Raw genomic sequence first — 26,846 nt, 5'->3', positions numbered from 1 at the left:
AACAAAGTACACGTGAAAGCGTGCGTTCTGCAAAAAATTCTTCCACCCATTGAATTATCATAACATTGCTGCATTCGTAGCATTCCGATATAATCTATTCAAAATACGTAACATCCCATCTAACTATGTATACCAGTTGTGTGGCCGATGAATGGTCAAATTACGTTGAAAATGTGTGAACGTCTTGCAACGGTCAAATCCCCGTACTAAACAATACCGATACACTTTTGTAGAATTTTTGTCCATTCTATATTTTGAAAATAACGTGTCAAAGATGTTAGTCATGCAAGTGCAGCTAGGTGTTGAACCGGAAACAAATAAACAAAGAATATTCTAATTGACCGGCAAACTAATCGCTTTTGCTATTAGAGGATTTCAAGAATTTAAGCACTGCAAATATATGCTACCTTTCCTCTAAAATAGGAATGGTTTGTGCAAACGCAAATGAAATGTCGGTCAAAGCAACCATGTTTCAACAGCCTGTATTTCGCTTACCGACACCTTCCAGATCTTCGAGCTCTGCAGTTCTAGCGTTAATCGTAGCACATGAGATGAGGCGCATGAGATCAGCGCGAGCCTCGCGCACGCCAGGATTTTTGGGTGTCGCATTTGTTTCTCGCTCGGATCTTATTCTCGCGTGTCTCTTTCTCGCTCGTTACATGTTGTTTTCGTTGCAACGGGAGACGGTTTGTTGAGAGTCTCGGCAGCACATTTTTGCACACACGAGGAAAATGTAACTGATCCCAATGCTGATTTTTAAATTAGAAAAAATAAATAAGAATTGAGATGAAGCCCCTCACCTGGATTAAGTCGTATTTAATTGATCGTCAGCAAATTGTAAGATTCAACGAGAAATCATCCAGGGCTGATAGCGGGTCACTTTTTAGTGACTTTGTTACTATTTAGAAGGTGGTGACTAAAAAGTCCAAAAGTTCGACAAAAATTCGCTCGTCAATTTTTCCGCCATTCCCGCTTGAATTGTAAAACGAAAAAGTACGCAGAAGAAACCTAGACGATAAATCACGATTCAACTGTAAAATTAAATAATCAAGGTGACCGGGATAACCGGAAAACATCGCACACTTAGAATATATCACAGATTTCGGTGAAATTTTACCGAAATCTCAACAGCTGAACGTTCGGTAAACAGTTCGGTGATTTTAAAAATCACCGAACAATCTGTAAAATTGCAAGAAAATTTATCTGTCAAAATTACCGACAAGTTCTGTGATTTTTCACAGTTTTTCGGTAATTTTCCACAGATGTACTGTGAATTTTTTGTTAAAATAAAATTACTGAACGATTCGGTAATTTTCACAATAAACTTAGGAGTTATTTCTTTGAATTTGTTTGGTTCTAATGAAATAAATACTGTAAATCTATGTTCTGACTGGTGTCCAAAGGTAAAAAAGTTTGGTGTTAACTTATTTGTGAAAAATTTGTGTTAAAAATTCACTTGAAAACCTTAATTTCGAAAAAGTGCAATCGAAGACAGTATCTCTAAGTAGTTTTCTTAAAACGATTATTTTAATGACGATGAAAACCCTTCACATAACCGGGAACATTGGTGCGGCAGAAAAACAGAATATCGGCAACTAAAATAAAACATAGTGTTAATAATGCATATTTAGCATACTTACGGAACATACCGATGAATTTTTCGTTGTTCTCCTGCAGAGTTTCCAAAATTTCTTCCATATTATTTCATTTTGGATGACGGATGACTTGACACATTGTGTACAAAAAACTACAGAAACTGAAACTGTTTAATATGGAACGCTTTCGAATGTCAATATGGCTGACAACTGTATTTACAAAAGTTCGGTGAAAAACACAGTATTCGGTAAAAAATTGCCACATCACCGTACGATCCGTAATTATTTCACAGATGTTTGTTTTCACCGATCTTTCGGTGAGTTTATGAGAAAATAGTGGAAAACATGTCAATTTTACAGAAAAGTCTGTGATATTTTTGTTTACAGATCAACTTCGGTAATTTTTTTCACAGTATTCTGCGATCTATTCTAAGTGTGCGGGAATTTGATGTCACCGGGATAAACTAGTAAACTTCGATGCCAAATTGAAAAAATGTGCTTCTTCCTCTCTTCTAAAAAAAACTCAAGACTAGATTTTCAGGATACAGCTACTTTGAAGAACTATTAAAAGAACTTTTTTCCAAAGCAGTTTTGAATAGATTTTAGAATAGATTCTAGAGATATGTAATACCAACGAACTTCGGACAAAAAGTTCTAGGCAGTTTATGGATGAACTATACAAGGGTTATGACTAGAGCTCCAAGTCAATTGTGTGAGATCAGTGTTTTTTAAGTAGTGCTGTGAACAATTTCTTGGGTACAACTTGGACTAGGAACGACTTGGAAAGCGTTTCCACATAAAATAGAGGGGAACTCCATGTGCATTTTCAGTAGAACTTAGAGGAGAACTCCAAGACAATTCAGATACAAAATTTATGAGAACTCAGAGGTGAAAAACACATGAATTTCTAGGAGGCGAATTCTTTACATAAGTATATAATTCAAAGAGAATCTAAGGAAGATTTTTTTTATTTTTTTAGTGTTCTGCAGAGAATTTCTGCACTGTTATAAAGAAAATTCAAAGCACTCCCAGCGATAAACTCGAATTTATTTTAGAAGAATTCTGTAAAGAACTCCATAAGGAGAAATTCTTTTGAAAGAAATACTTGAACTTAAATATAATCCTGTAAAGCTCTGTAAAGCTTCTCTGGAACTTTAAATACGGCAAGATGGAATTTAAATGGTTACCCATAACTGAACAGTCTCAAATTCTCATGTCAAATATTTATTTCCTTACAATACATATAAGAAGTTTCTTGTAACTAAAATCAAACACTTCATCAATAGGTAGCATTTGGTTTTATATATACACGAAACGAAAATCAATTATTTTATTCATGTGTTTCACTTATACACTCAGGTCTTTTTTTACACGGGGGATACGGTCCGTGTAAAAAAAAACCGTGTAAAAAAAAACCTACGAGATTTTGATTTTTCGCATGCTTAAATGTTTTTAAAAAATCGGATTTTGAAGGCATTTGTAATTAAAGCATGATATGGTCCATATAGACATATTTTAAAAATTTCTGTATTTACACCAAAAATTGTGATTTTTTTTTAAGTATGCCATTCGATTACAAATAGCTTGAAACGGATAATGTGATTGGAATCAAGTCGATAGGTTGTATCGTCGTCGAGAAATCGTTAAAAACGTACCGTGTAAATCGTGGAAAACCGTGTAAAAAAACCGTGTAAAAAAAACCGCGTAAAAAAAACCGTGTAAAAAAAGACTTCAGTGTACATTTTTGCCAAAACATCAGCCTTATACATTCCATAAGACAAAGGGACATAGGTCCTATAAGAATGCATAAAAGGTATATGTGACCGCTTATGCATTTCATTTGACACATGAAATTAACTTTTTGCAAGGCGTCTGCTTATTAGTTGACTTATACACGTTATGAATAATCAGCAATAGAAATTTGCCAAAAGGTATAAGGAGATTTCTATTTGTGTAGTTAATCTACTGATTGGTTTAAGTTTAATTTGAATCCAGATCTCTAAAATTTAACCAAGTCCTAGAACTCTAGTTCAAGGCAACCTTGAATAGGATTCGATACAAAATTTAATGAAAATTCATAACAACTTTTGACGTTAATTCTTAAGGAATTGTGAGAAATTTGAACGAGAAGGAAGATTTCACCATGATCATTCTGAGGCGAACTTCAAGATAATATAAAAGAGGAATCTAAGGACATTCTGAGGATAATTTAAAGAAGATTTTGGGACAAAAGGAAACCCTTAGCATATTTCCATGTGAGTTTTTCGGAGAATTCATAGGTGGTATATTATGGATTAAATATAAGTATAATTCCTATCGAACCTCAAATGAATTCGGTTAAAAATTCCAAGAGGGTTCTGACAAATTTTGTGGAGATATCTAAGAAGAACTGCAAGTTATTTTTTAGGTGAGTTGGATTCAAAGGAAAGGGGCAACATTCAACGGAAATTCCAAAATATATTCAATGAGAATAATTCAAACGGATTTCTTAGGAATATCCTTAGAAAATTCTGAGCTAAATTTCAAGTGGATTTCGAGGAGTATTCTAATGATATTCCGGTGTTTTCTTTTTCAGATAATTCAAAGGAGAACCCCAGCAGCATTTCGAAGAATTTTTGGGATTTCCTAGCAGAACTAAAAAAATATTCCTAAGATAATTCCATGGGAATTTCAGGATAATATTAAATAAATTCTGAGGTGAACTCCAAGTGAGTTTTCAGGAGAATTCTTCAGGCAGTTCCTAGCAAGAATTATCAATAATGTAATAAGCCTTTTTTAAAGATGTTTTAATATTTTGAACGTTTAAACTCTATGACCCTTTCCTTCCTACGGTAGCACAGGGGATCAATAGGTTTTTGGTCCGTCTTACGATTATCATTACAGCTTGAATTAGTCAGCATTGATGTAAGTTTCTCTTGTGCTCAATATTCGCCTTTATATATTTATCTCACAAGTTTCTAAAAGGTTTATAAAAAAAAATCACTTCGGAACTTATAAATAGAGCTTGGTAACTTCAAAAGTGTGTAAGTCCTGTGTTTGTAAGTTTCCCGCATCTTGCAGTTCTTTTTGTAGAATCATTTTCCTAATATCTTGTGGTTAGAGGTATCGCAAATTAATCGAAGACCTATTTTATTTTAAAAGACAATTGACAATAGAATTTAAAGATTAAAAAGAAAAATAATCTGGAATTTATTAAAACTAAATCCAAAATATATCATATTTCCACAAAGTGCAAAAGCTTGAAAATAATCGAAGAATAATAACAAATCTCCAAAGACAAGACAAAGAGATCTTAACACAAATGGTTCATTCAAGTACTTGTTTTCCTTTCTTTAGTCGGACACCTCTCAAGGTAAAATGTATTGAAAACTTTCTTATTTCCAAAATTTTAGGATTATTTGTCAGGATTAATTTTTTAGGATTAAATGTCAAATGATCCAAAATCTCGTCAGGAGTCTTGTGAATTGAAGTTCAAAAATTTTATGAATTCCTGGTATCTTGAATAAACAATTCTGATCACTCGATATTTGACTCATCAGGATGGTTGTCAGGATAAGTTCATTTGTTTACATCATGGCTTCACCGGAACAAGCACGTCGCGATTCGATCCTGCACGTTCGAAACGAAAATCTCGGTCTATCCGCTCCTGGCAGTTTTCGATCAAATTTTATACCTCGGTTGACCGGAAGAGTGCCCCGGAAGAGTGTAGCGGAAGAATATAAAATCAAAAAGGAAATGAAATCCCCCAAAAAGTTCCTTGTCTGGCAAGCAATGTGCAGTTGTGGGCTGAAAAGCGAAACTGGGACCATGAACCAGCAAATTTACCAGGAGGAGTGCCTAATAAGTGTCTTTTCTGGAGCAGCATGAGGTAGATTGCTTATTCTGGCCGGACTTGGCAAGCTGACACTACTCAAATTCCATTAAACAGTGGTACAGCCAATACTCTCCGGAACTAAGGCCAATTGAGATATACTGGTCAATTATGAAGCACAAACTGTAGAAGACGGGTGGAGCTGCAATTGGCCTGAAAGATTTCAAGCGGAAATGGAATTTGGCAGAAAAGTGGGAACAGGGCTCGTGCAAAAGATGATGGGCCTTGTACAAAGAAAAGTTTGAGAAATGGTCTATGGTAAGAAAGAAGACTGAAACAATGGTCTTACAATATGCATAATGCCTACAAATGTATAGCTGGTACATTGAACTATGAAAAATAAAACGTATTTTTAACCCCTAACAAGATTTTCGTGTCCGGATTTTTTGTGTTCAACCTTTGTAATGGCGCTTTCCCACAGTCGACCTAATGACTCATTCAGCCTTGTTCGGCCCAGTAGAATGCATAGTAGAAGAATGTAGAAGAATTATCCTTTTGTATCAGTAATTCAAAAATTAGATCAGGGTATCTATATTATTTGTGTGGAATATTTTAAAACGCTATCTCGACGCTTCATTCCTCATTTCGGAAATAGTTCTAATAATTACAGGGTGGCAACCGGGAAAACCGTGAAAACCGGGAAATAACCGAGAATTTGAAAAGAAGCCGGGAAAACTGGGAAAAAAGCCGGGAATTTGACGGGAGAACCCGGAAAAATCAATAAAAGTTAAGTTGAATAACAGCTTGAGCTTTATCAAGCAAACACATGTTTCTTCAGCTCAAAAATGGTTGATTCAGCTCTTAATAATCTTAAACCTTTGAAATTATTTGATGTTTCGCAAAACTCTCCTCACAGAAATGCTTTGGAATTATGTGCTGAATTTTCTTGAAACTTTCCTAAGAATGAAATTTAAATTCTTCAGCATTTTTCTTTATTTACCTCAGAACACGATTACCCTGGCATTTTTCTCAGATCTTGCTTAAAGTTCGCTTGTGAATCTTTCTCGGTATTCATTTGAAATTATTATCAGAAAACCCTTTAAATTATGTTTATATTACTTTTTAAATTCTCCTTAAAATTCTCCTCAAAATCCGCAAACAATTCTCTTCAGATTCAACTAGAAACTCTCCTTAAAGTTCTCCTCACAAATCCCTTGTAATTCTTCTAAGAGTTATTCTGAACATAATCGTAGTATTAGTTTGGGATTCTTGTCAGAGTTCCGTTGAATTTTTCTTCGAGTTCTTCTCAGAATCTTGAATTTTCAAAATTCTATAAAAAGTTCTTCAAATTATTAGAACCCTGAAAATTTTTCCAAGCGAGCAAAATCTTCCAGGGACTGTAATTTTTCCAAATTTGGAAGCTCGAAAAAAAAAATTCTAAATTAGGGATCTAGAAACATTTTCAAAATCCCACATTTTGAGTATTTTTCTCAGACTCGTATTGTAGGAAAAAATCTAATCCTGTTTTTTCTTCTTAGGATAAATTTTCAGAAGTCACACATTTCTAAAAAATGGACTCTATAAACATATGTCAAAGCCTCAGAACCTTAGAAATTAAAATTGTTCATAAGGGGAAGCTCCGAAAAAAAAAGTTGAGTTACGAAATTATTGGGAAAATATATCAAAAATCTAAAAAAATCACATTTTTTCGTATATTTTAAAGAAAGTTCACATGCAAAAATATTGTTTGTAATTTATCATAGCATAAAGTTGGACTCAAAAAACCACAAAACATCAACTTTTCGGTTTTGCTGAAAGTCCAATATTTTTTCATGATGAGATAGAAAAACTATTTTTACATGTAAATTTTCTCAAGAATCTAAAGAATATACTGATTTTCTTGGATTTTTGATTTATTTTTCTAATGTTTTTAGAGAAATAAAAACGAGCCGAAAATATTTTTATTTATTTTCGGGGCGGTAATCTTCCCCTTAAGATAACATTTGTTTTTAAGATTTATATTCGTACAGATCACGATACTTCACAAATAAATTTTGCGCCGTCTCGAGCTCAAGATTTTTAAAACCATTTCTTAATTGTATGTCTCCCTCTAAAATTTGGTTTAAGGGGAAGCTCACCGCTTCGAAAAAAATAATTACGTTTTGATTTTTCTAATTGAAAAAAAGTATCAAAAATCTAAAAAAATCACATTTTTTCTAATTTTTTAAAGAAAATTCACGTGCAAAAACCTGTTTTATAAGTCATTATGGCATAAAGTTGGACTCAAAAAAACACAAAACATCAACTTTTCGGTTTTTCTGAGAGTTCAATTTTTTTTCATGATGGGATAGAAAAAAAAATTTTGCATGTAATTTTTGACAAAAATCTAAGGAAGAAACTGATTTTCTTGGATTTTTGATAATTTTTCCCAATATTTTTAGAAAAATAAAAACGTACCGAAAATATTTTTTTATTTTTGGGCCGGTGAGCTTCCTCTGAATGACCCATTCAGCCCGGAAGTGTTCGACTGTGCGACCTTAAAAAATACATGTTTCTAGTACTTCATAAATTCTAGTGTTTTACAATCTTAAGAGGACTGAAGCCTTTTTTCAAATTGATTCTAAGTACCTTGAAAATATCGTGATATTGCAATAATTATTTTTTGCTAAATATTAAAAACCGGGAATATTTTGAAATTTGAACCGGGAAAACCGGGAAAAAATCGGGAATTTTATGATAAAAATTCACTGGCCACCCTATAATTATGCAATGTCTTCTTATTAGGTAACTAAGCAAACGCGGAGCACCTTCGTAATGCAAGTTCACAGATCGCACAAAGATCATCATTGATCATATCTAAAAAGCGTGACGTGTTTGAGAAAAGATTTATTCTGAGTATGAGCATGAGCATGATTGACCGCCCACGGTTGCTACTCTGTTATTGCCAGACCAGCTGTAATTACACAGAGAACCAATAGACGATGCTTGGGACTAGCAATCATCCTCAATGTGTAAAAACTGGTGATCTCAAACTAGGCAATACCAGCGCCGGCCGCGCCCGAACACAGGTCAAGAAAGGAAGGGGTAGGAATGTGTTGACGTGACACTCGCTTTGATGGAAGCCGATAACACCTCTGCACTTCCACGAGGAATCACTGGGATGTTGGGTAAAAGGGTTGGGTTGGGTTTGCCGCAGGGTTAGTTTTGGTAAACGATAAGCTGAATTGATGTCCTAACAATCATATAACGCGAAGGAGCTTGGGATTGAACCCACGGTCTTCTGCTCAGTAAGAAAAAACGTTTGCCACTAGGCAGACGAGCTCCTTTTTAATCATCGAGTTGCTGTTATTACCATGTAGTCATGTTAACAAATAAAACGATTGACGAATCTTGAATGTGAATGTGCTTGAGATTAGACTCATGATGTTCTGCTCAGTAAGCAAAACCGGTTGTGCTAAGGCCACCGAGCCCTTCATATCACATTATAGCGTTACTCAAGTTTTTATGACTATTCAGACCCGGCACCGACGACAACGAAAAGTTTTACAAAATACACGATAAACAAGCGATCTAACCATACATTTTTAATATAAGCAAGCCAATGCAACCGACGATCTTTGAAATCCTTAAACTAAAAGCTACGAAAGAGGCCTTAAAGGCCTCACGCGACGTTAAATGTTTCAATTTTCTCGTTACGCATGGTTCAGGTAATCATTACAAGCTATGACCGACGTGACGATTGTTTAAGACCTAGTTGAACAAGCTATTAAAATGAAATTACGCTCTCGAATTTTACTTGGCATGTAATGAACAACAGAAATACACGATAATTCATATTTTCAGCGGTTGGTTAATTTTAAATATACTAACGGTACTGCCTACGACTACGACGGCGATTACGACAGTGACTACGACGGCGCCTACGACAACGACAACAGCGAATTTGTAACTTACTATTTGTCTAGGATAAACACCTTTGCCAGGCACCTCCACTGGTTCTTCATGTCCGCTATCTGTCACTGTTTACAAAATATCTAATAGCAATTACCTTTCAATACCAATACTTCCTGTATTGTCATGGTCATCTGGGAGGAGGGTCGCATCTAGTGCTTTCCCCAGGAACCGATCACGGCCACCAGCCACTGCCCGTCTAGTCTTGGGCGTATCCAGCGAGGCATCCTTCAGATTACTTACAATCTCCGACACTCAATGCAAATCGCAGGCACACTTACGCTAGTTACAAAAAAAAACACACCCGTGCAAAGAAACGGATCAAATAAACGCCAATATGCTTAATTTTATAAAACGTTTCGGTCTTCTTAAAAAATAAAATCTTTTAACGTTGCTCATGTGAGGTCAATATTAGAATATTGTAGCGTTGTTTAGTCACCTTATTTACATGAGAAAAGCATGAAGAACGAATAGAGTCAATCCAAAAGCAGTTTTTATTAAATGCACAACGTAAGTTAGGTTCGACGGCTTTTCCTCTCCCGTCACATGAAGCACGTTGCTTGTTGATCAGTATTCAAACATTGCAAGAACGTCGGGATTACGCAAATATTTATTTTTTAAACAATATCATTTCGCAACGCATTGACTCAGGTGATCTATTGTCAAGATTAATTTTGTGTGCATCTACCCGACAATTACGCAACCGACACTTGTTCGCAGTAGATTCTGAATTGATCAATTGACTTGCCTTGTCTTAATCCAGCTTTATGAATAGATCAGTGCCAACATTTCAAAGGGGCATAATTGCTTTTGTAAACAATGACTTTAGCCGTCAATTTCTCGCGAATGAAATTTTACCTCTCCAAAATTACAATGCTAGCTGGTAGAGGAAACATTCCTGTACCTGCTGGTGTCATTATTTTTCATGAGTGAGCTTTTATTCGTGAGAAATCGACGGCTAAAGACATTGTTTAAAAATGCAGTTACGCCCCTTTGAAATGTTGCAGTGCCAAGATGATGATTTTTCTGAATACTTCTAGTTATTGTTCCTTATTTTGTTCTTAACAGTAACAGCTCAGAGAACTAACTAAATAAGGGATAAGGATTGGATTGGATAAGGGTCTTGCTTGGGAGGACTTTTTTTTTGATTGAATAATGATTCAAATAAATTGCCTTGACAGCATAAAGTGGCATTATTGAGTATTCTAGGTCTTCATTGGAAACCTGGTTAGCTCGTAAAATTCGCATCTAAGTGAATTTGAGTATTGTAATGTTGCTGCTATTGTAATTTAGATGGAATTGACTTAAAGAATTTTGGAGGTGAAAGCGCTGGTTTTACGGTTTCTCACTGGAGGAATCCATCCGCGAATTAGCTTTTGGTTAAGCGTATTATCCGGAATAATTTTCTTGTGGAGCTTGGTCACAACATGTGCTCAAGGCAAAACAAATATAATGGGATTAATATAATGGGTGCTTCATACGTAAAATGCAGAGTGACCAGTAAACCGAGAAAACCCGAAAAAAGATGGGAATTTGAAGTCACCGGGAAAACCCGAAAGATGGCAAATCTGGAAAAATATACCTCGTCCTCAGGATACAGTCACTTTGAAGTACTATTTAGAGAATTTTAGAATGTTTTTTTTCCGAAACAAATTTGGGCATATTTTAGAGTGAATTCTGGAGATAACACTAAGATATTTCAGATAATATTTTCTAGAGAGCTTTAGGAAAATCTCTAAGAGAGTTTTTTTATAGAACTCCCAAGAGTGAAGAAGTTTCCACAATTCGTGAAAAATACCCAGAAAAGTGAATTTTGAGAGTACAAATCTATAAGGACGATGATTGACGCAGAATTCCATTAAATTTCCAGAAGAATTTAGAGGAGAACTCCAAGATAATTTTGAGGAAAATTTGAAGAAAATTCTCGGATAGGCCCGAGAATCTGAGGTGAAATGCATGGAAACTCTACGGAGAGTTTCAAGCATATTTTAAAAAAATATAAAACTTCAATGAATTATTAGAAAGAGTTTAAAATACGAGGAGAATCTAAGGAGAATCTAAGTAGCGTAGAGAACTACTTCGGCCTAATCGCCCATTTTGGGCCTATCGAGCAGGAAACTTCAAATAAATCCATGATTTCAGAGTTAAGTCAATTATGCGTTTGGTACGATACTTTAGTTAATAAGCTACCGAACGAAGTCAATGAGAACGCGTGACATGACGGTTTGCACCCATTATTCCCAAAAAACAAAAGAAGCGCTCCGACCGAATCAATTTTTGATCTTCATCCGATAGGCCGAAGTGATTTCATTGGTTTTTCAATAACGTTTCAATGCGTTAGGCCGAGTTTAGAATCCGTAGGCCGAGTTTGGCGTCAAAAAGCAGTGTTAGACTTTTGACAATATCTCAACGATTGGTTTCTCTTTATCAAATCTTACGGAAAGGTACATACATTTAGAAGCCATCATAAATAATAACATACCGTTTGGTGCTAAACTGCGCTAGATTAAGAAATACTAATTGCGGGTTGTGTTTAATAAGCCGGAAATAGGGTAGTTAACCCTATGAATTTTAATATTTTTTTAGTGTTTTACAGAGAATTTCTGGACTGTTATAGAAACATTTTCAAGGGACTTCCAGAAAGAATTTCAAATTACTATAATCATATCCACCGGAGGCACGACACAAGGGAAGGCATCTAGGTTTTGAACGCATTGCGCAATCTGATCATCGAACGGGCTTTGGATAGTCGAGCCAAGCAAATACGATGATGCCACATGCTCACTGATCGCATTGTCATCATTTTCGACTCTGAGAAGTGGAACGGGTTTGGGATGAGTTTTCAGGACCTTGGCTAGCTTTCAGAATGGTCTGAAGTGGTCGTTCATTTCGGAGTGAGTCCATTCTCTAAACAATCTGCCTGTTCAGATCGGTCATTTCACTTTTTTTTCAAATTTCCAGTCCTCTGAAACTGGCGTCTAAGAACATTTCTCATCCGAATTAGTAATCGGGTGTGGGAATCAATAGCAACAAACATACCTCTCACAGGAACTTGTTAAACACATGCCTCATCAGCCACGGATATGGCCTGATGGAGTCCTTCCAACGCCCGGTCGATGTCATCGAGCGGTTTCGATGTTTCTGCACACCATTCATTCGAATTGCACCCAGTTGCCATGGTGGTAGACTTTACGCAGGCAGCTTCTAGCTGCAACTACGTTGACACTGACTTCAGGCACCACCAGTTAGAATGATACCCTGAACACATCGTTAAGCAAAATAACCATAAGAAATTTATTAGGATAGTTTTTTTTTTTCCTTTATTTTAGAGATTTTTAGCCATAGGCTAGTTCATCTCTAATTCGAATAGGATAGTCTTATGTTCGACCGGAAAAAGCCCAGGGTGGAGAGATTTCCCGCCGGAGAGATGAAAGTTGGTTCGTCCGGAAACAGCATAGTGTACAGGCCATGTTGTGCGTGGTCGAACAGTAGACATTCGTTCTGGTTCCGCTGGTAGTTCCGCCAAGCTTCATGGCGGGCATTCAGCTCGCCCCCAACGATAAATCAGGAGCTAGTACGAGTGATGGCGGTCAGGTCGTTGAATTGGCTTGCTAATCTGTTGTTGGCGGAACACTGCCGAGTTCAGTAAACAACGATGAGCCTGACATTTCCAGTTGGCAATTCCACCTCCACACCAAGATCCTCGATGATAAAGTGTGAACTTGATTCCTTTCTTGACGACGAACGCAACGCCACCACCCCTGGAGCACCCCCCCCTCCCCCCGCATGATGACCTTACCGAGCACTTGGATCTGCTCTTGCTTTTTTGCGGCACCGGTCACGTTGACGAAGATTTCGGGGTTTTTGTTTTGCGATGTTAGTTGTCTCCAGAATCTGGGGGGGGGGGGGTATTTTTGTCCAGCAAAATCACCGGAAGTTTCTTGATGGGGGCGGGTTGCACCTGAGAATTCGCTTGCCTTTGTTGAGGAGCACGAGAGGCGGGAAATCTTCCGTCCTTGCGTCCTAGTTGATTGTTGGTTACCGCCTGCTTTCGGATGCGTTTAAAGTTCTCGCGTTTGAAGTACTGTCTGTCAGAACCTTGATGACCACCCCCACCGTGCGTCCAAAATTGAGTCACCACTGTGTTATGTCACGATGGCCGCCACGGTATGGCTGCCCGCGTACGATGATGGAATAAGAGTTGTCCAGCAGTGCTCCCATTTTATTTAAATAAACCAATACCTACGAGAATGTAATGTGCCGAGGTTGTGCTGATGATTGTGCCCAATCTGCTGAATCTCACACACTGTGCTGAGTGACAGTGTCCATGGGAAGGACAGTAAATCTGAGTTGCTACACAGTAAAGAAGCGTTCAAAGAGGTTTAATCGTGGTAATGGTACTTTTACAAAGTTGCTAATTTTAACCACCCCTCATATCTATATTTCCGGAATGTGACCCTTATTTCCGGAGCCAAAAACCAATTCCAATCAAAAGTTCGTTCCATTTTCCTCTGTATAATGGAAAGGAATGAATGAGCATTATCGATTTTTTGGTGCGTAGTTTATTTAAATAAAGCGTAAGAAATAATAAATTTTCCGCATGCCGCTCTTCCTGGAAAATATCAAGTCATTTGGTATAATAGAAAAAAGTTATAACTGTTTATGGGTGTGCCATTTCCACGAATACACCTTTTTCAGCCTTAGAATGCATCACATGTTATTTTATTATTTATTGAAAATTACCAAGTTCCCAAAAAATCTAAGTTGAAATGAACTTCCCGAAAGGGTTATAAATGGATCCCAAAATTCTAATTTTCCATCGTCACTCCAAATGTTTGTCTTTGGGCTATGGATGAAATTGCGGTAGAAATGACTGAACTCGTTATTTTACTGTATTGCTTCGTTAGCTCATCTAACATAGGTAGAGCAAACAACTGAAAGCACAAACATAAACTAACTAACTAGCATGGCTAATGTGCAGGTCTATGGTTCACATCTCTTTGTAGAAAACTGCACTTGCTGCCGTTCTTATTGGCAGCAGCACTCGTCCATACCGGAAACTACCTGCTTGGTGTCTAAAAAAATCCATTCCAATAACGATAAAGACCGTAAACTCTGCCCGGTGCAGGAGCACTTTAATCAAAACTTTAAATTAGAATTTGCGTCGCACTTTTATCTCCCTCCTAAAATTCGAACTCCGAAAAAAAAAAACATTCCACCACACAATGAGGTTCTTCTTGCAGGCTTGCCTCGTTTGGTTCCTACATGTCTACATAGGTTTTTCGCTGGTAAATCCTGTTTAGCAGAAGAGGGGACACCGAAACTAGTTCTTTACCGTCGTGATCGCTCCGGTACGGAAAAAACCGGAAAACAGGATTACACCTATCTTCGCTCGTTTGGTTTGCAAACACTCACCGATTTTTTTTTGCCTTCGTCCTTGTCGTCCTTCTACTTCTGTGTCCTGGATGCATTATTTCATTCAATTTGTTTGTCTCATTCTCCCGGTTCCCTCTGAGCTCGCAGGATCTTCAAATGTGTCAGGAAGGCTCAAGGATACGAACCATGCCATACCAACCAACAACAAGGGAGCAAGTATTCTAAATTTAGTTCAAAACACTCGAAATCCTTTCTCTCTCCCTGTGTGTGTGTGCTTGGGCGAGTCGTATATGAACGACGAAAGTCGCGTCTCCTCTGATCCGCTGCTCTCTCCATCGATGCCAATCTACGATTGCAGAACTCCGTCGACAAAGAGGACGGCGGCAGCGGCAGTGGCGACGTTGGCAGGAATGAAATGAATCACAATCAGACAAATACTTCCTCGCCCCGGTTTTCTGGCAATCCGCTTACCTATGAGGACCGGAGAAGGCTGGCGAGGCGGGCTACAAAAGGAGATCCTGGAATCACGTGGACGTTTGGAACCTTATACATACGATGGGACGGGAAGCATACAAAAACTATTATTATTTAAAATAAGTTGAATTTCAAAGTGGAAATTGTATGCGATCCATGGTTGTAAACGGTCCGCGGCAAAGGTTCAAGTAGAAAGTTCAAACAACTAGTTCGATGGCCAGCGTGTTCATAAACGCCACCGCCGCCACCACCGTGTGCCCTCCTGTCCACTAGAGCTGGTCAACTTTTCGGAGTCGCCAGCAGGTCTCCCTTGTCTAGAACACGTGTAGTGGTGTAAGTGGAATCTCCCTTGGTCTGAATTCGCGAACAGGGAAAAGCAAAAAAACCGTACCAGGGCATTAATTCATAAAATGATTTTTCATTCTATCCAAATCTCGCGAAGGGGATGACACAGTCAACGGTGAGAGGAGACGAACATAACATTCCAATCGCAATAAATATATTGGTTTCTATGCCTCTCGATTCGATTCTCGAATGGATCTATGCGCTTTAGGTTCTGATTTTTTTGCTTCATTATGGCACATCGCATTGGGTTGACCTTAAACCATTGGATGCGCGTCGTATTATGGCAAGAGCGGACGGTTGAAATGCGGCAACGTTGCACGGTTGTTTTATGGCATGCGAGCGAGAGCACGATTACCCGAAAGCGGGGGTTGATTTTAGCCACGCCTCTTCTCGTTGTGTGGATGTCTGAGTTTGCGTTACCTCGTCGTGAGAAGCGGAATTCCGAGATTACGGCGAGCCAGTCTGTCTACTACGGCAAACGGGTCCGGTGCGGGTATGTGTGTGTGTGTGTGTGTGCGTGTGATGTTTGTCGAGGCTTGGTTTGCTTCGAAGAGCGTGTAATGGGAGAGAACGCCGACACGGGCAGCATATTAATCAACCCACACATAGGTACATATGCTACGATTGTAGCATAACTACGCATTCCGCTTATGGTGATGTAGGTAGGTAGGTTGGTTGTGATTGGTTCGTTTGGGGTCGACAGGCGCGGCCGCTTCGGGCAATTTACGGTAGTGGGGGTAGATTGGCAGAGTTTGCTTTGGTTGAGCTGTTGGATGCTATCAGGTTTTCCCAAGCGCTCATAGTGAAACAGAAGGGTGCTCAGTTCACAGCTGTATAGAGGCATTTTTGCGGCCGTTCTCGTCGCCAGTTTGTGTAGCGCAGTTTTGAAATCGTTTCCACTCTAGAACCTGAAGTAAAACGGCGGTTCGACGGTTCCACGTTTCGTTCCGTGTATAAGCAAGCACCTAGAAGGGTTTAACAGCGCTTTCTCGGTTTAATCAGTGCAAGGATTTCGATCAGTGCGATGCGTCGGGGTTTCGAATCTCGTTAAGGGAAAACTATCATCTTCGAACACACGTCGGTGCGTCGGTGAAGAGATCGTGAAAGTGAGTGACGTCCGCTCGTAGTGCGCCGAGTGCCGATGGTCAATGAATTGTTCTCCTCTCGTGTGCGTATTGTTGTTGTGTAATGATTATGATTATTTCGGTTTTTGTACTATCGATCAATTGAATTGGCGCACGGACCCGGTCACCGCCGAACGTAGTAGTAGGTGGGGTGTGAGCGTCGAGGTACATAACAATAGAGAGCGAGACAGTGAATCGAAAGTGTGAGTGAGACAGCACGTGGGGCAAAACAAAAGAAAAACTACTAACAATAGATCCCGGCCAATGGTAGTGAAAATCCAAAGGGGGTGAAGGTTTCAATTAACAAAGAAGCAATTGTTTGAATTAAAGTTGCGAGTTTAAAGCCGAGTGTCAGTGACCAGAAGATTCTGGCAACGGAGGGTGAAACAGTTTGGTGTCGGGAGGAGGCGAGCTCTAAATCAAGAATGATGATTATTCGTGGGCGAAGAAGAGCATGTTAAATGTTTGTGGATTTATCTATGTTTGGATGATGTGTGTTGTTTTCTGTGGGGATCAGCGGTACTGAATAATTCAGGAAGACTAACGTTTTCGCGTTGCAGCGGTTACGGCTTATAGGATTAAATCCGTTCGCGGGTGTGTTTGTGTGTATATTTTTTCCCGGTGGCTTTTAACTGAAGACCTTCAAACTGTTTGCGTACAGGCAAAGCACCGCCGACGATATGCTGACCATGGAGTCTGATATGAAAGGCGGCATACTGCACGCCACAATGCCGCCACATCATGCGTCCTCCCTGCACAGCCACTCGACGTCACCGTACGGGGCGTTGGGATCGCTGAGTATGATGAACATCGGACAATCACAGCTGGGTCATCAGGCGCAACATCTCAGTCATCAGCAGCATCTGTCGTCGCATAACAACAACAGTAGCTCGTACGGACAGACCCATACCAATCCGCATGGTTCCCCGTTGCAGCCCGGTTCCGGACTTAGTCCGAATGGGCCATCGCAGGCTTCCCAGCAACAGACACCGCCCACGACGGGACTTGGTAATCATCACATCACCTCAACCGGTCAGACCCATGGTCATATGGGAGTCACTGTCAATCACAATAATAACAACACCAGCAAGGCGGCACAACTGAATGCCGATCGGGTGAAGCGACCGATGAATGCGTTTATGGTGTGGTCACGCGGTCAACGCCGGAAGATGGCTTCAGACAATCCAAAGATGCACAATTCGGAGATTTCCAAACGGTTGGGAGCACAATGGAAGGACCTCTCGGAGACGGAGAAGCGTCCATTCATCGACGAGGCAAAGCGATTGCGGGCGGTCCATATGAAGGAACACCCGGATTACAAGTACCGTCCACGCCGGAAGACGAAGACTCTGACTAAAACCAAGGAGAAGTATCCAATGGGGGTGGGTTCGCTGTTGCAATCGAGCGAAGGCAATACCATTCGGAATAGCAACACAATCTCGGCGGCACAGCAAGCGGCCGTGGCGGCAGCAGCCAATCGTGATATGTACCAAATGCCTCCCAATGGCTACATGCCGAATGGTTACATGATGCACGATGCTTCGGCCGCAGCGTATCAATCACAGTCACACTACATGAGCAATTATCATCGCTACGACATGGGCCAAATGCACAACGCTGCCTCGACGGGATCGCTGAACTCCTACATGAATGCAACCAGCTACGGAATGTACGGCACCGTGTCCGGTGGGCAGACATCTCCCTACGGTCTGCAGCAACCGGGATCACCATACAATACAATCCAGCAGCAGCCAGGATCGCCGTACGGTTTGAACCAACCCGGCAGCCAAATTTCCTGCCAAAGTCATAGTCCCAGTGATTCCAGTGTGAAATCCGAACCCGTGTCACCTAGTCCTACGTCCACCAACAACAACCTAATAATGAAACGCGAGTACGGGCAACCTGCCGGTCCGGATCTGAGCCATCTAATCAACATGTACCACGTGCCAGACATGCAAAGTGCAGAACATCAGCGGAATTTGATGCAACACTACCAGCATAGTGCGTCACCCGAACTACAGGCTCAGCAGCAGCAAGTCCTCCGGACCATGGCACCCATCTCGCACATGTGAGACTTAGCCAGTTCCGTTGGTCTCCAGTCCGTAACCTCATCATCACCGGCAGCGCTGGCACCGCCTTTATCGCCGGTGCTCAATACCGGAACTGGTCCGCCAATGTTCCACAGCCATCCGGGGGCACCGCCCTCGCAGTCGTCCTCATCCTCGTCCTCGTCACCGCTATCGGCCTACCGACATCATCATCACCATCACCACCATCATCATCATCTCAGCAATGGTGGTTCTGGTCTTGGCACCGCCGGTACCGGTGGCTCCAGCAGCAGTTGTAGCAGTCTCAGCCTTGGCCATAACCTCAACGCACCGTCATCGGTGTCACCCACGGGAACCGAAGGCGCCAGTAGTCTAGGACATCATCAGCTTCATCACATCAGCAATTGCGTTAGTACCGATAGAACTAATCATTTAATGGACATATCGCCACTCTAATCCTCACTTTGCCACTCCCTGTACGGTCTGATCGCGATAACGTGAACATTTGACCAAGCTCAAAGTCAATTTCGGTTCACTTTGTCGCGTTTCGACCGATCCCCTTACGATACTGATTTCGCTTCCGAAAACGCGTGTACCTTGTTAAGTTTGAATAATTCCTTTCCGATCAAGTCTCGTCGTCATTGAGGAGGAGATCGCTCTCCCCAAGATTGTGAAATGCAAATTGCAAGAGGAACAAAAACCACTGTGTGATATTAATTCTTTTTTTTCCCTTCTCTATCGATATGAATTTGTGCATTTTTATTTGGATTCTCTATTTAGTAGCAATTAAAAGTTGAATTTTCTATTTACTCTGTACTTTTAATTTTTCCCCGTTCCTATACCTAAGGCTCTTAAGTTTTTCGCCTCGTAGAATCCGTTGTTGTTAGTTGATTAATTTTGTACCTCCGCAAAATAAAGCTTAAATCACCGAAAGTAACAGCAAAACAGAACTGATATAAATCTACTGAGAGCAAGCAGAAACAATCCAATTCATAGCTGTGTTGAGCAGAGAAGTGTCGTGTACATATAGGAGAAAACCAGCCCAGTTAGTCCGCCAGTTTTAGAAGAAGAGTTGCCATAAAGTAATTAGCAGGTCAGTGCAGAGTCTCGTCGTCGGTCGGTAGTGACATAAAATTATGTTGGAACGCCCCTACCACTTGAAAAGGTAACCAAATTTTTCGGATATTTAGCTTTAGGTATAAAAGTGCGTGTGAAATGCACTCTGGCACTCGGCGGTCGGTGCTGACCAGGCAGAATTTTGGTCGAACGAATAAAAAATCGGCCAACAGCTGACAGGTAAATTGAATTAATTGCTATTTGTTCAGCTAAAGACGAACCTGCTGCTGCTGCTGTTGCTGGAGCTGATGGTGGTGGTGGTGGTGGTCTTTTGTTCGCCCATCATCCTGCTGCTGCCTGAGTGTAGTTCGATAAGCGTCAAGGATTTTTTTCGTTTTCTGAAAATCATTCAAAATAATTTGAGAGAGCTCGTCGGAGAGGTGAAACTTTTAATTCTTACGGTTCCCCCTTCGTAGTAACGTGCGCTAGGTTCAGTTTAAGGAGAAATTCGCGGAAAATTGTTTTCGGAAAGTTTTTTTTTTACCCCGTAAGAGGGCATTTAATAATTAATTAGTGGTTGCCCTTGGAAGGTGGCTTCGTTAGCGGCTGGTCCGTGTCAGTGTGAGCTCGCTTCCCGGAGGTGGCCCAACTTTGTACGTTTTCGAGAGCAGTTTCGTGAACTTAATAATAGAACCTGAAAGAACCTGGATTCCGATTACTAAATTTCACTGTAACAGTGAGTCGTAGCTTTTAAATTAATCCCGAGGTTCCGTATTTGAAACCAGCAGCTCACCGGCTACCGGTAGTTAGTTTGCGCAAGCGGGGGAAAGTTATAATCACAGATTTTATGTTGATTTTAATTAAAAAAATTGGTGCGCGAGGCAGGCAGGAGACTTGCGCGACTACCAAAGACAACGAACTTTTTGATTGCAGCACCCAACCGATCGCGCAGTCGGCTTTGGAAGCGGAAAACAACAGGGGAATCGATCCCAAATTTTACGAGTGACAATTTTATGAGCCCATTAACGGCACCTCGCTCGCAAGCGACATATATATGTGTAGGGCCCAATATAGCTCGAGGGGTGAAATTGTTTTGGGAATCTCGTCGTTCAGCGTCATTAAAATTGTCTCGAAATCGGTGTGATTTCTACTTTTTCCATCAAAAACAAAATGCGTCACTTCGCTCGCTCGCTCTCCATCCCTCCGCGCTAGTTCGCGCTCTAATTAATGTGTGAAAGATGTTAGAAATCGATCGGTCGTAAAATTAAACCAGAAATTATTTTAATCCCTTTCGATTGTTGCCCACTGGGCATCGATGCTCGTTCGCTTTTTCCACAAGCGCAATCCACCGGTCGCGATTTGCATCAACCAACAAATTTTATCAAACCATCCGAGAGGGACTGATATTTCTATTTAAAAAAAACTAAGCCATCACCATCATCATCATCATCACTTCATTAGGTCCAAGTGATCTGGTGTTGATTATGGGCTTCTTCGGTTCTCCACACTTGCAGACCAAAAGTAGAAGAAGGCCACTGGAGGAGGGAGAGAGAGAGAGCCTAAGATCATTAAGTGGAAGCTTCTCCCGACCGACCGACCGACCTTCCGACGGTGTGTTCTTGGAGCTAAAGGTAGCTCCCAGCAGCAGCGGCAGCCATGACAAATGAGTGATATTTACCTTTTTCTCACCCATAACTAAGAAGAGAGCTCAACTTGGGCCGTCGGACGGTTTTTTTTTCTCCGGTTGGTCTCGTTCTGGACGGCGGTTCATTAGCAAGCCCCGGCTAGAGAAATGATGACTCTTTCAACTTGGGTCTTAATTCTCATTTTGGGTTGTTGGGAAATTAACGCCCTTTTCGTGGTGTCGGGAGCGGCCGTATGCACCACGGGGTCCAATTCACAGTTTTATTATGGGGAATGTCGTTCGAAATTAATTTTCAATGGTTTCGGCCACTAGTGCTTCAGTGTGATATGTGTTTAAGGAGTCATGCGATAGTTATGTGTACGCAGTTTTTTGGGATTTTAAAAGTTCAGTGCAATGTTTAGAACAAATCTGTCAAAATTAGTTGTCAAAGTTTACAATTCTAGGTAGAGCTGGAATAAGACCGTAAAAGCTTTTGTAAACAATGACTTCTCTCGATAATTTCTAGGAATTCAAGGTACGTCCACACAAACCAACATAACCCTTGGGTAGGGGAAGTCGTCTGTGGGCGAGCATTGACTTTCTAGATATCATCGATGGAAGCCATTGTTTACAAAAGCTGTTACGCCCTAATTCCAGCTCTATCTCCAATTCATTCAGCAATTATTATGTAAATTATGTTATTTTCACTTGATCACCGTTGAAAGATTCGCAACTAAATTTGTCGCACTTCACGTGAAAATGCAGAAAATTGCAAACAACACTTTGACAGCTGTATTTTTTACTGAAGAGATCCGTAAAGATTACCGAGCTTCAGCGATTTTTACTGTGTTCTTCGGTATTTTTAATTTCTTTACTGAAAATCGGTAAAACGTTTACCGAACAGATCAGTATCATGACATTTTATGATTTACAAATTTAATCGGTAAAGCAAATACAAATGTTCAGCAATAGTCACATACGGATAACCGAAAACTTGTAGATATGTTACCGATAGTTGCAAATCGAAACAATTTTGCCGATCATACAGCAAAAAATAAGTTTTCCAGATCAATTACGGAATACCAAATTATGAATTTGTTTATGGTGTACATCATAGATTTTATTTAAATAGTGTTTCGTTTAAAACTTTTCACATTAAATGACTAATCTATTAATTGTGAATCTTTCATAAAATTGAAAGAAACATTATCATAAAATCCGGATAATCCGAGTTCTATTTCAAAGAATCTCAGGAGAGAAGAAAATCGTGGGATTCAGAGATTTCCCAGATTCGTTGTTAAGAGTCACGCAAAGAGAAAATGAGCCAAACAGGCAGCACGGTGTGTGAATGATTTTTCATCACCGTTAACGGAAACCATAGTTTTTCTCTAACATCGAAAGACTTGGATTCAGACGTGAAATATGTCATGTAGGCATGCTGCGTTGATAATAACCTTCATGGGACCGAAGCAATTTCACTCAAAATGCTTGCTAGAACTTATCACTAAATGATCAATCACTTAATGCAAAATAACTGAAATATTTTCAATTCCACCAGAATTCTCTGAATTCTATTTCAGGTTTATTCTAGAATTCTCTGAATTCCAAGTGGGAAATCTCTGGGTCGATGTTAATAAGAGTCACGTAAAGAATTCAACCAGACCCGTGCAAAGTCCAGCATCATAATGACAGCAAATCGAAATCAAATTTTGATATCTACATCAAACTGAAATCACAATTTGATTTCAGTTTGTGCGATTGACATATTTGATGATAAATTTTGTCTTCGTTTTGCTGTACATTTGTTTTCAAAAATTGTCGTTACAGTGTTGTTTTCATTGTCTTTTTTTTTCCTTTGGTTTGTTTTCCGTGCTGAGCACCAATGCTACCGACACCAGGAAGGCAGCTGCCACACCTGGACCCTACCTATCGACCCATCAACTCATGAACCGGGGACCAACGTCTTTACTTCCCTTCCGAAGGAAGGCGTGATCAGAGATGTTATGCCTCAGAACATCCCGGCGGCGCTACTGGGATTGAACCCAGGCCTGCTGTTTTTCATTGTCTTAGCAGAACATAAAATTTAATATTTGTTTTGTTATCACAGGAAAAATGTACTTTAAATTGAGTTTGCAAGTTGCTCTCACTAATATCAGAATGGGTTTTCAATGTGATGTCACAAGAAGATTTGTTTGCTCTAAATTTTTATATTTTTAAGCCGTGAAAACGTTTTGGTCGTAACCTGAGTAATCATCATCAGCGACATCACAACATCAGCTTTAGTTTTCAATTTGATCTCAGACTTTGCTCGGGGAAGAACTAATCGAACTGTCCAGCGAGCCAAACAAAGCAAAGATCAGATCAGAATTAAGATAATACCAGATCGAGATTAAGAGAATCCAAACCAGATTTTACCCACCCGCGTATCAGTCTTTTGTTTTTTTTATGATAGGGGCCAACCACCCTCGTTTCAACCGGGGCTTTTATCATCCTTCGTGTTGATTTTTCTGTAAATCTTTACAAAATACAAAATAGAGTTTAAGCGGGGTGCCAACTTTTCAAACTTGTTACTTACTTTTCGATGCGTCGCCATTTCGCATCCCTATCTAGTCGTTAAGGACTGTATCAACACTCTAAAAAAACTGAAAATTACACGAGCTTGAATTTACGTAAGAATCTGATCTGATTTTATGTGCTCATAGACGCACTTCTAAAAAATAAAGGTTGAAATTCAATAATAAACACATCTAGATGTGAAATAGCGTCTTATGACTGAATATCACGTCAGCTTCTGAAAAATATGTCATGCTTTTAAAATTAGGTGTCAAAAAACATAAAATTACATTACTGGAAACTGAAAAGTAAATTCATGACAGATGTTTATGTCCAAATAGATGTAAAATTACATGATGCTTAAGCTCGGCGATAACGAACCTGAAAGCATTTAGTAATGGTTTGATCGTCATCGGCAATGCACGCCGCAGTTTTATCGTGGTACGGTATCGAAAAAAATGAGTGTCTGGTGCAATATATGTGGTTTGGAAATATATGAATTCGCAATTCTTTAAGTGTCCGTTCCGTTTTTCCTAATATTGTTTGCTCAATAATGTCAAAATATTTGTATTAGTTGACTTGTGTTCCGTATAAAATATGAATAACATTGACAGAACTGTTCTGTAAGTTTGGAGGCCAAAATAAAACATTGAATGCACAATCACTGCGTGATCTATCTTATAAGAAAATCAAACCCCTAGCGGAGTAGATCGTTGCCCTCATCTATAAGTTACAATTATGTAATTTTATCATTCCATTGAGAATCAAATTATTGAGTTGAGAATAATTTAAGATTGAATGAATGGGATGGAAATAAGATTTTCTGGATTTTTTTTATTGACGGCGATATGCAGAATTTTTGGGTATACCTCGGATGTGGATTGAGGATGTCTCCGGACAATACACAAATCTAGCAATTGCAGGATTCATTGGTATGGTGAGTATTCTACTGCAATATTACTATACAACAGACAACTTTTGATGTCTTTCTGAATATAGGCATGAGATGGCTCATTACATTTACTAGCCTTTTAAAGGAAAATTATGTCTAAAACGATGTAAAACTGTAGGTTTTTGAAAATTTATTAAAATCAGTAAAAATTAGTACAGTAACTGAAATTTACGTCACGACATGTAAAAATATGTCTTCAGTTTGTGATTCGAGTAAATTTAAGAAAGGACGTAAATTTAGGTCAAGAAGCGGCTTATTCTTTTGAGTACATCTTAAAAGATTTAAATTTGAATGATGTATAAATAGATCACTGGGCGTAAATGCACAGTTCGAAAAGTAGTGTAAATTTCTGTTCAATATGATGCACACAAATGGAGCGTCATATATCATATAAGTTTACATTATATATCATGTAAAGTTCTAGCACAATTCATGCAATGTAGCAAATATTGTATACAAAAGCCCATCTTTGTAAACAACATTGTTTACAAGTTGCTCGGTTGTGTGAAATTAAATTTAAGTTTACGTGAATGAATGTTTACATCACAATTAAAATTCAGAATTTTTATCTGTGTGGGATATAAGAAAATGATGACAATCCGTCAACAAATATTCTTCTAGGGACTAATATCATCTTAGATTTCGTTCCTATTATGAGATTTCGGCCAGTGTATTTTCGTGTTTTTGATCGACGCATCGTTCCAGTATATTGTTGACTACACACTTAGAAATAACTAATTTTACACGTGACGGAATCCGTCTTTGACATAAAAGATGAGACGTAAACAAACATGTCATGTAATATTAAGTGCTCCAAGACAGAAAAGTTCGTTGCTCGATAAAAAGTACGTTTGATTGAGCTATATTTCGCGTCTGTTATGACTCAAATTTACGTCAAAATTGACGCTCGTATATGTCACTCAGAGCACCTAAATTTACATGATATTTTCTAAGTGTGTATTACAATGTTTTGGAAGTCCTAATATGCTTTTGGAGATGCTCTTTATAATTGCCATTTGGCATCAGCAATATCGGCATTCAATAGGTTGTAGTTGCGAACAAGTTGAATTGAAAATCAAAATTTCTATATTTTTTTTTCACTTTTCAGCAAGAATGACGCCAAAAATTGATGTCAAATTAAACCAAATTTTATGGCAAAATTGTGCGTTTTCCAACCTTTTTGATGCTACGGCTACTAACGTCATGAAGAAGTTAAAAAATATACGATGGGTAACGAAAAGCCTGTTCTGTCACACTGTTCATAATTTATACGAGGAGCAAATTATAATATTACAAAAGTACCTAAAACAATATTAATTTATCTGTTTTGTGAAGTAAATTTCTCTAGAAGGACAGAACATAAATAATTGAACAACCTTTTTTTGATTTTACAATATTTTTTATCTATTTGGAATGAAAAATTTGTCCACAACTTATTTTCCATTCAGTCCTTAGTCCCGGTGTGCGGACTATTAGCTGCTATATGGGGTTTGGAAATAGAGATAGCGACCCGTTTGGGGACTCCCATGGCGATACTCTTAACGAATAGGAAAATCGATGAAAAGAATAGATCCATAGTCTTCTTCAGCTGCATTAGTATTGTATAAACATTGCATATTGCTGTAAAAACTGTCAAAATCCTATGAATTTGCTCACTACATTAGTTTTCGTGAGATTCTGCTTAGACATTTATGTACATTGGACTTTTTGCATTGTTCGGCAGTGTTAAAAAAATCATTCTCAAATGATATCCGTTAAACCTCCCTGAAAGAATAAACTCGTGTGGGAATCTGGCAATCACATCTTTGAGATTCTCATGCATTTCACGCTCTCACACTCCCAAATCATCATTCAGGCTTAATACTCATAAATTCAAAAAACATTCCAGCTTTAAACTCATAAAAAACACTCAAACGTCAATCGCTAGCATGGTTATG

At 39.2% G+C, this 26,846-nt stretch overlaps 1 protein-coding gene across 2 annotated transcripts in view; it reads left to right on the top strand.

Moving 5' to 3' along the window:
* SoxN (SoxNeuro) overlaps positions 1–22,090 on the top strand; it is a 63,309-nt gene extending 41,219 nt beyond the window's left edge. For both annotated transcript variants that reach the window (XM_065228191.1, XM_065228192.1), the window contains exon 3: positions 17,338–22,090. In XM_065228191.1, coding sequence (XP_065084263.1) covers positions 17,338–18,748 — 1,411 coding nt within the window. In that variant the 3' untranslated portion in view covers positions 18,749–22,090. The remainder of the gene's footprint in view (positions 1–17,337) is intronic.
* The last annotated feature ends 4,756 nt before the right edge of the window (positions 22,091–26,846 follow it).

The sequence above is a fragment of the Ochlerotatus camptorhynchus genome, unplaced genomic scaffold, assembly GCF_037179485.1.
Source record: "Ochlerotatus camptorhynchus isolate MF236.1 unplaced genomic scaffold, CSIRO-AGI_Acam_v1.1 ptg000284l, whole genome shotgun sequence".
NCBI lineage: Eukaryota > Metazoa > Arthropoda > Insecta > Diptera > Culicidae > Ochlerotatus > Ochlerotatus camptorhynchus.
The sequence above is the reverse complement of the archived record's forward strand: the minus strand, read 5'-3'. Positions and strand labels throughout refer to the sequence as shown.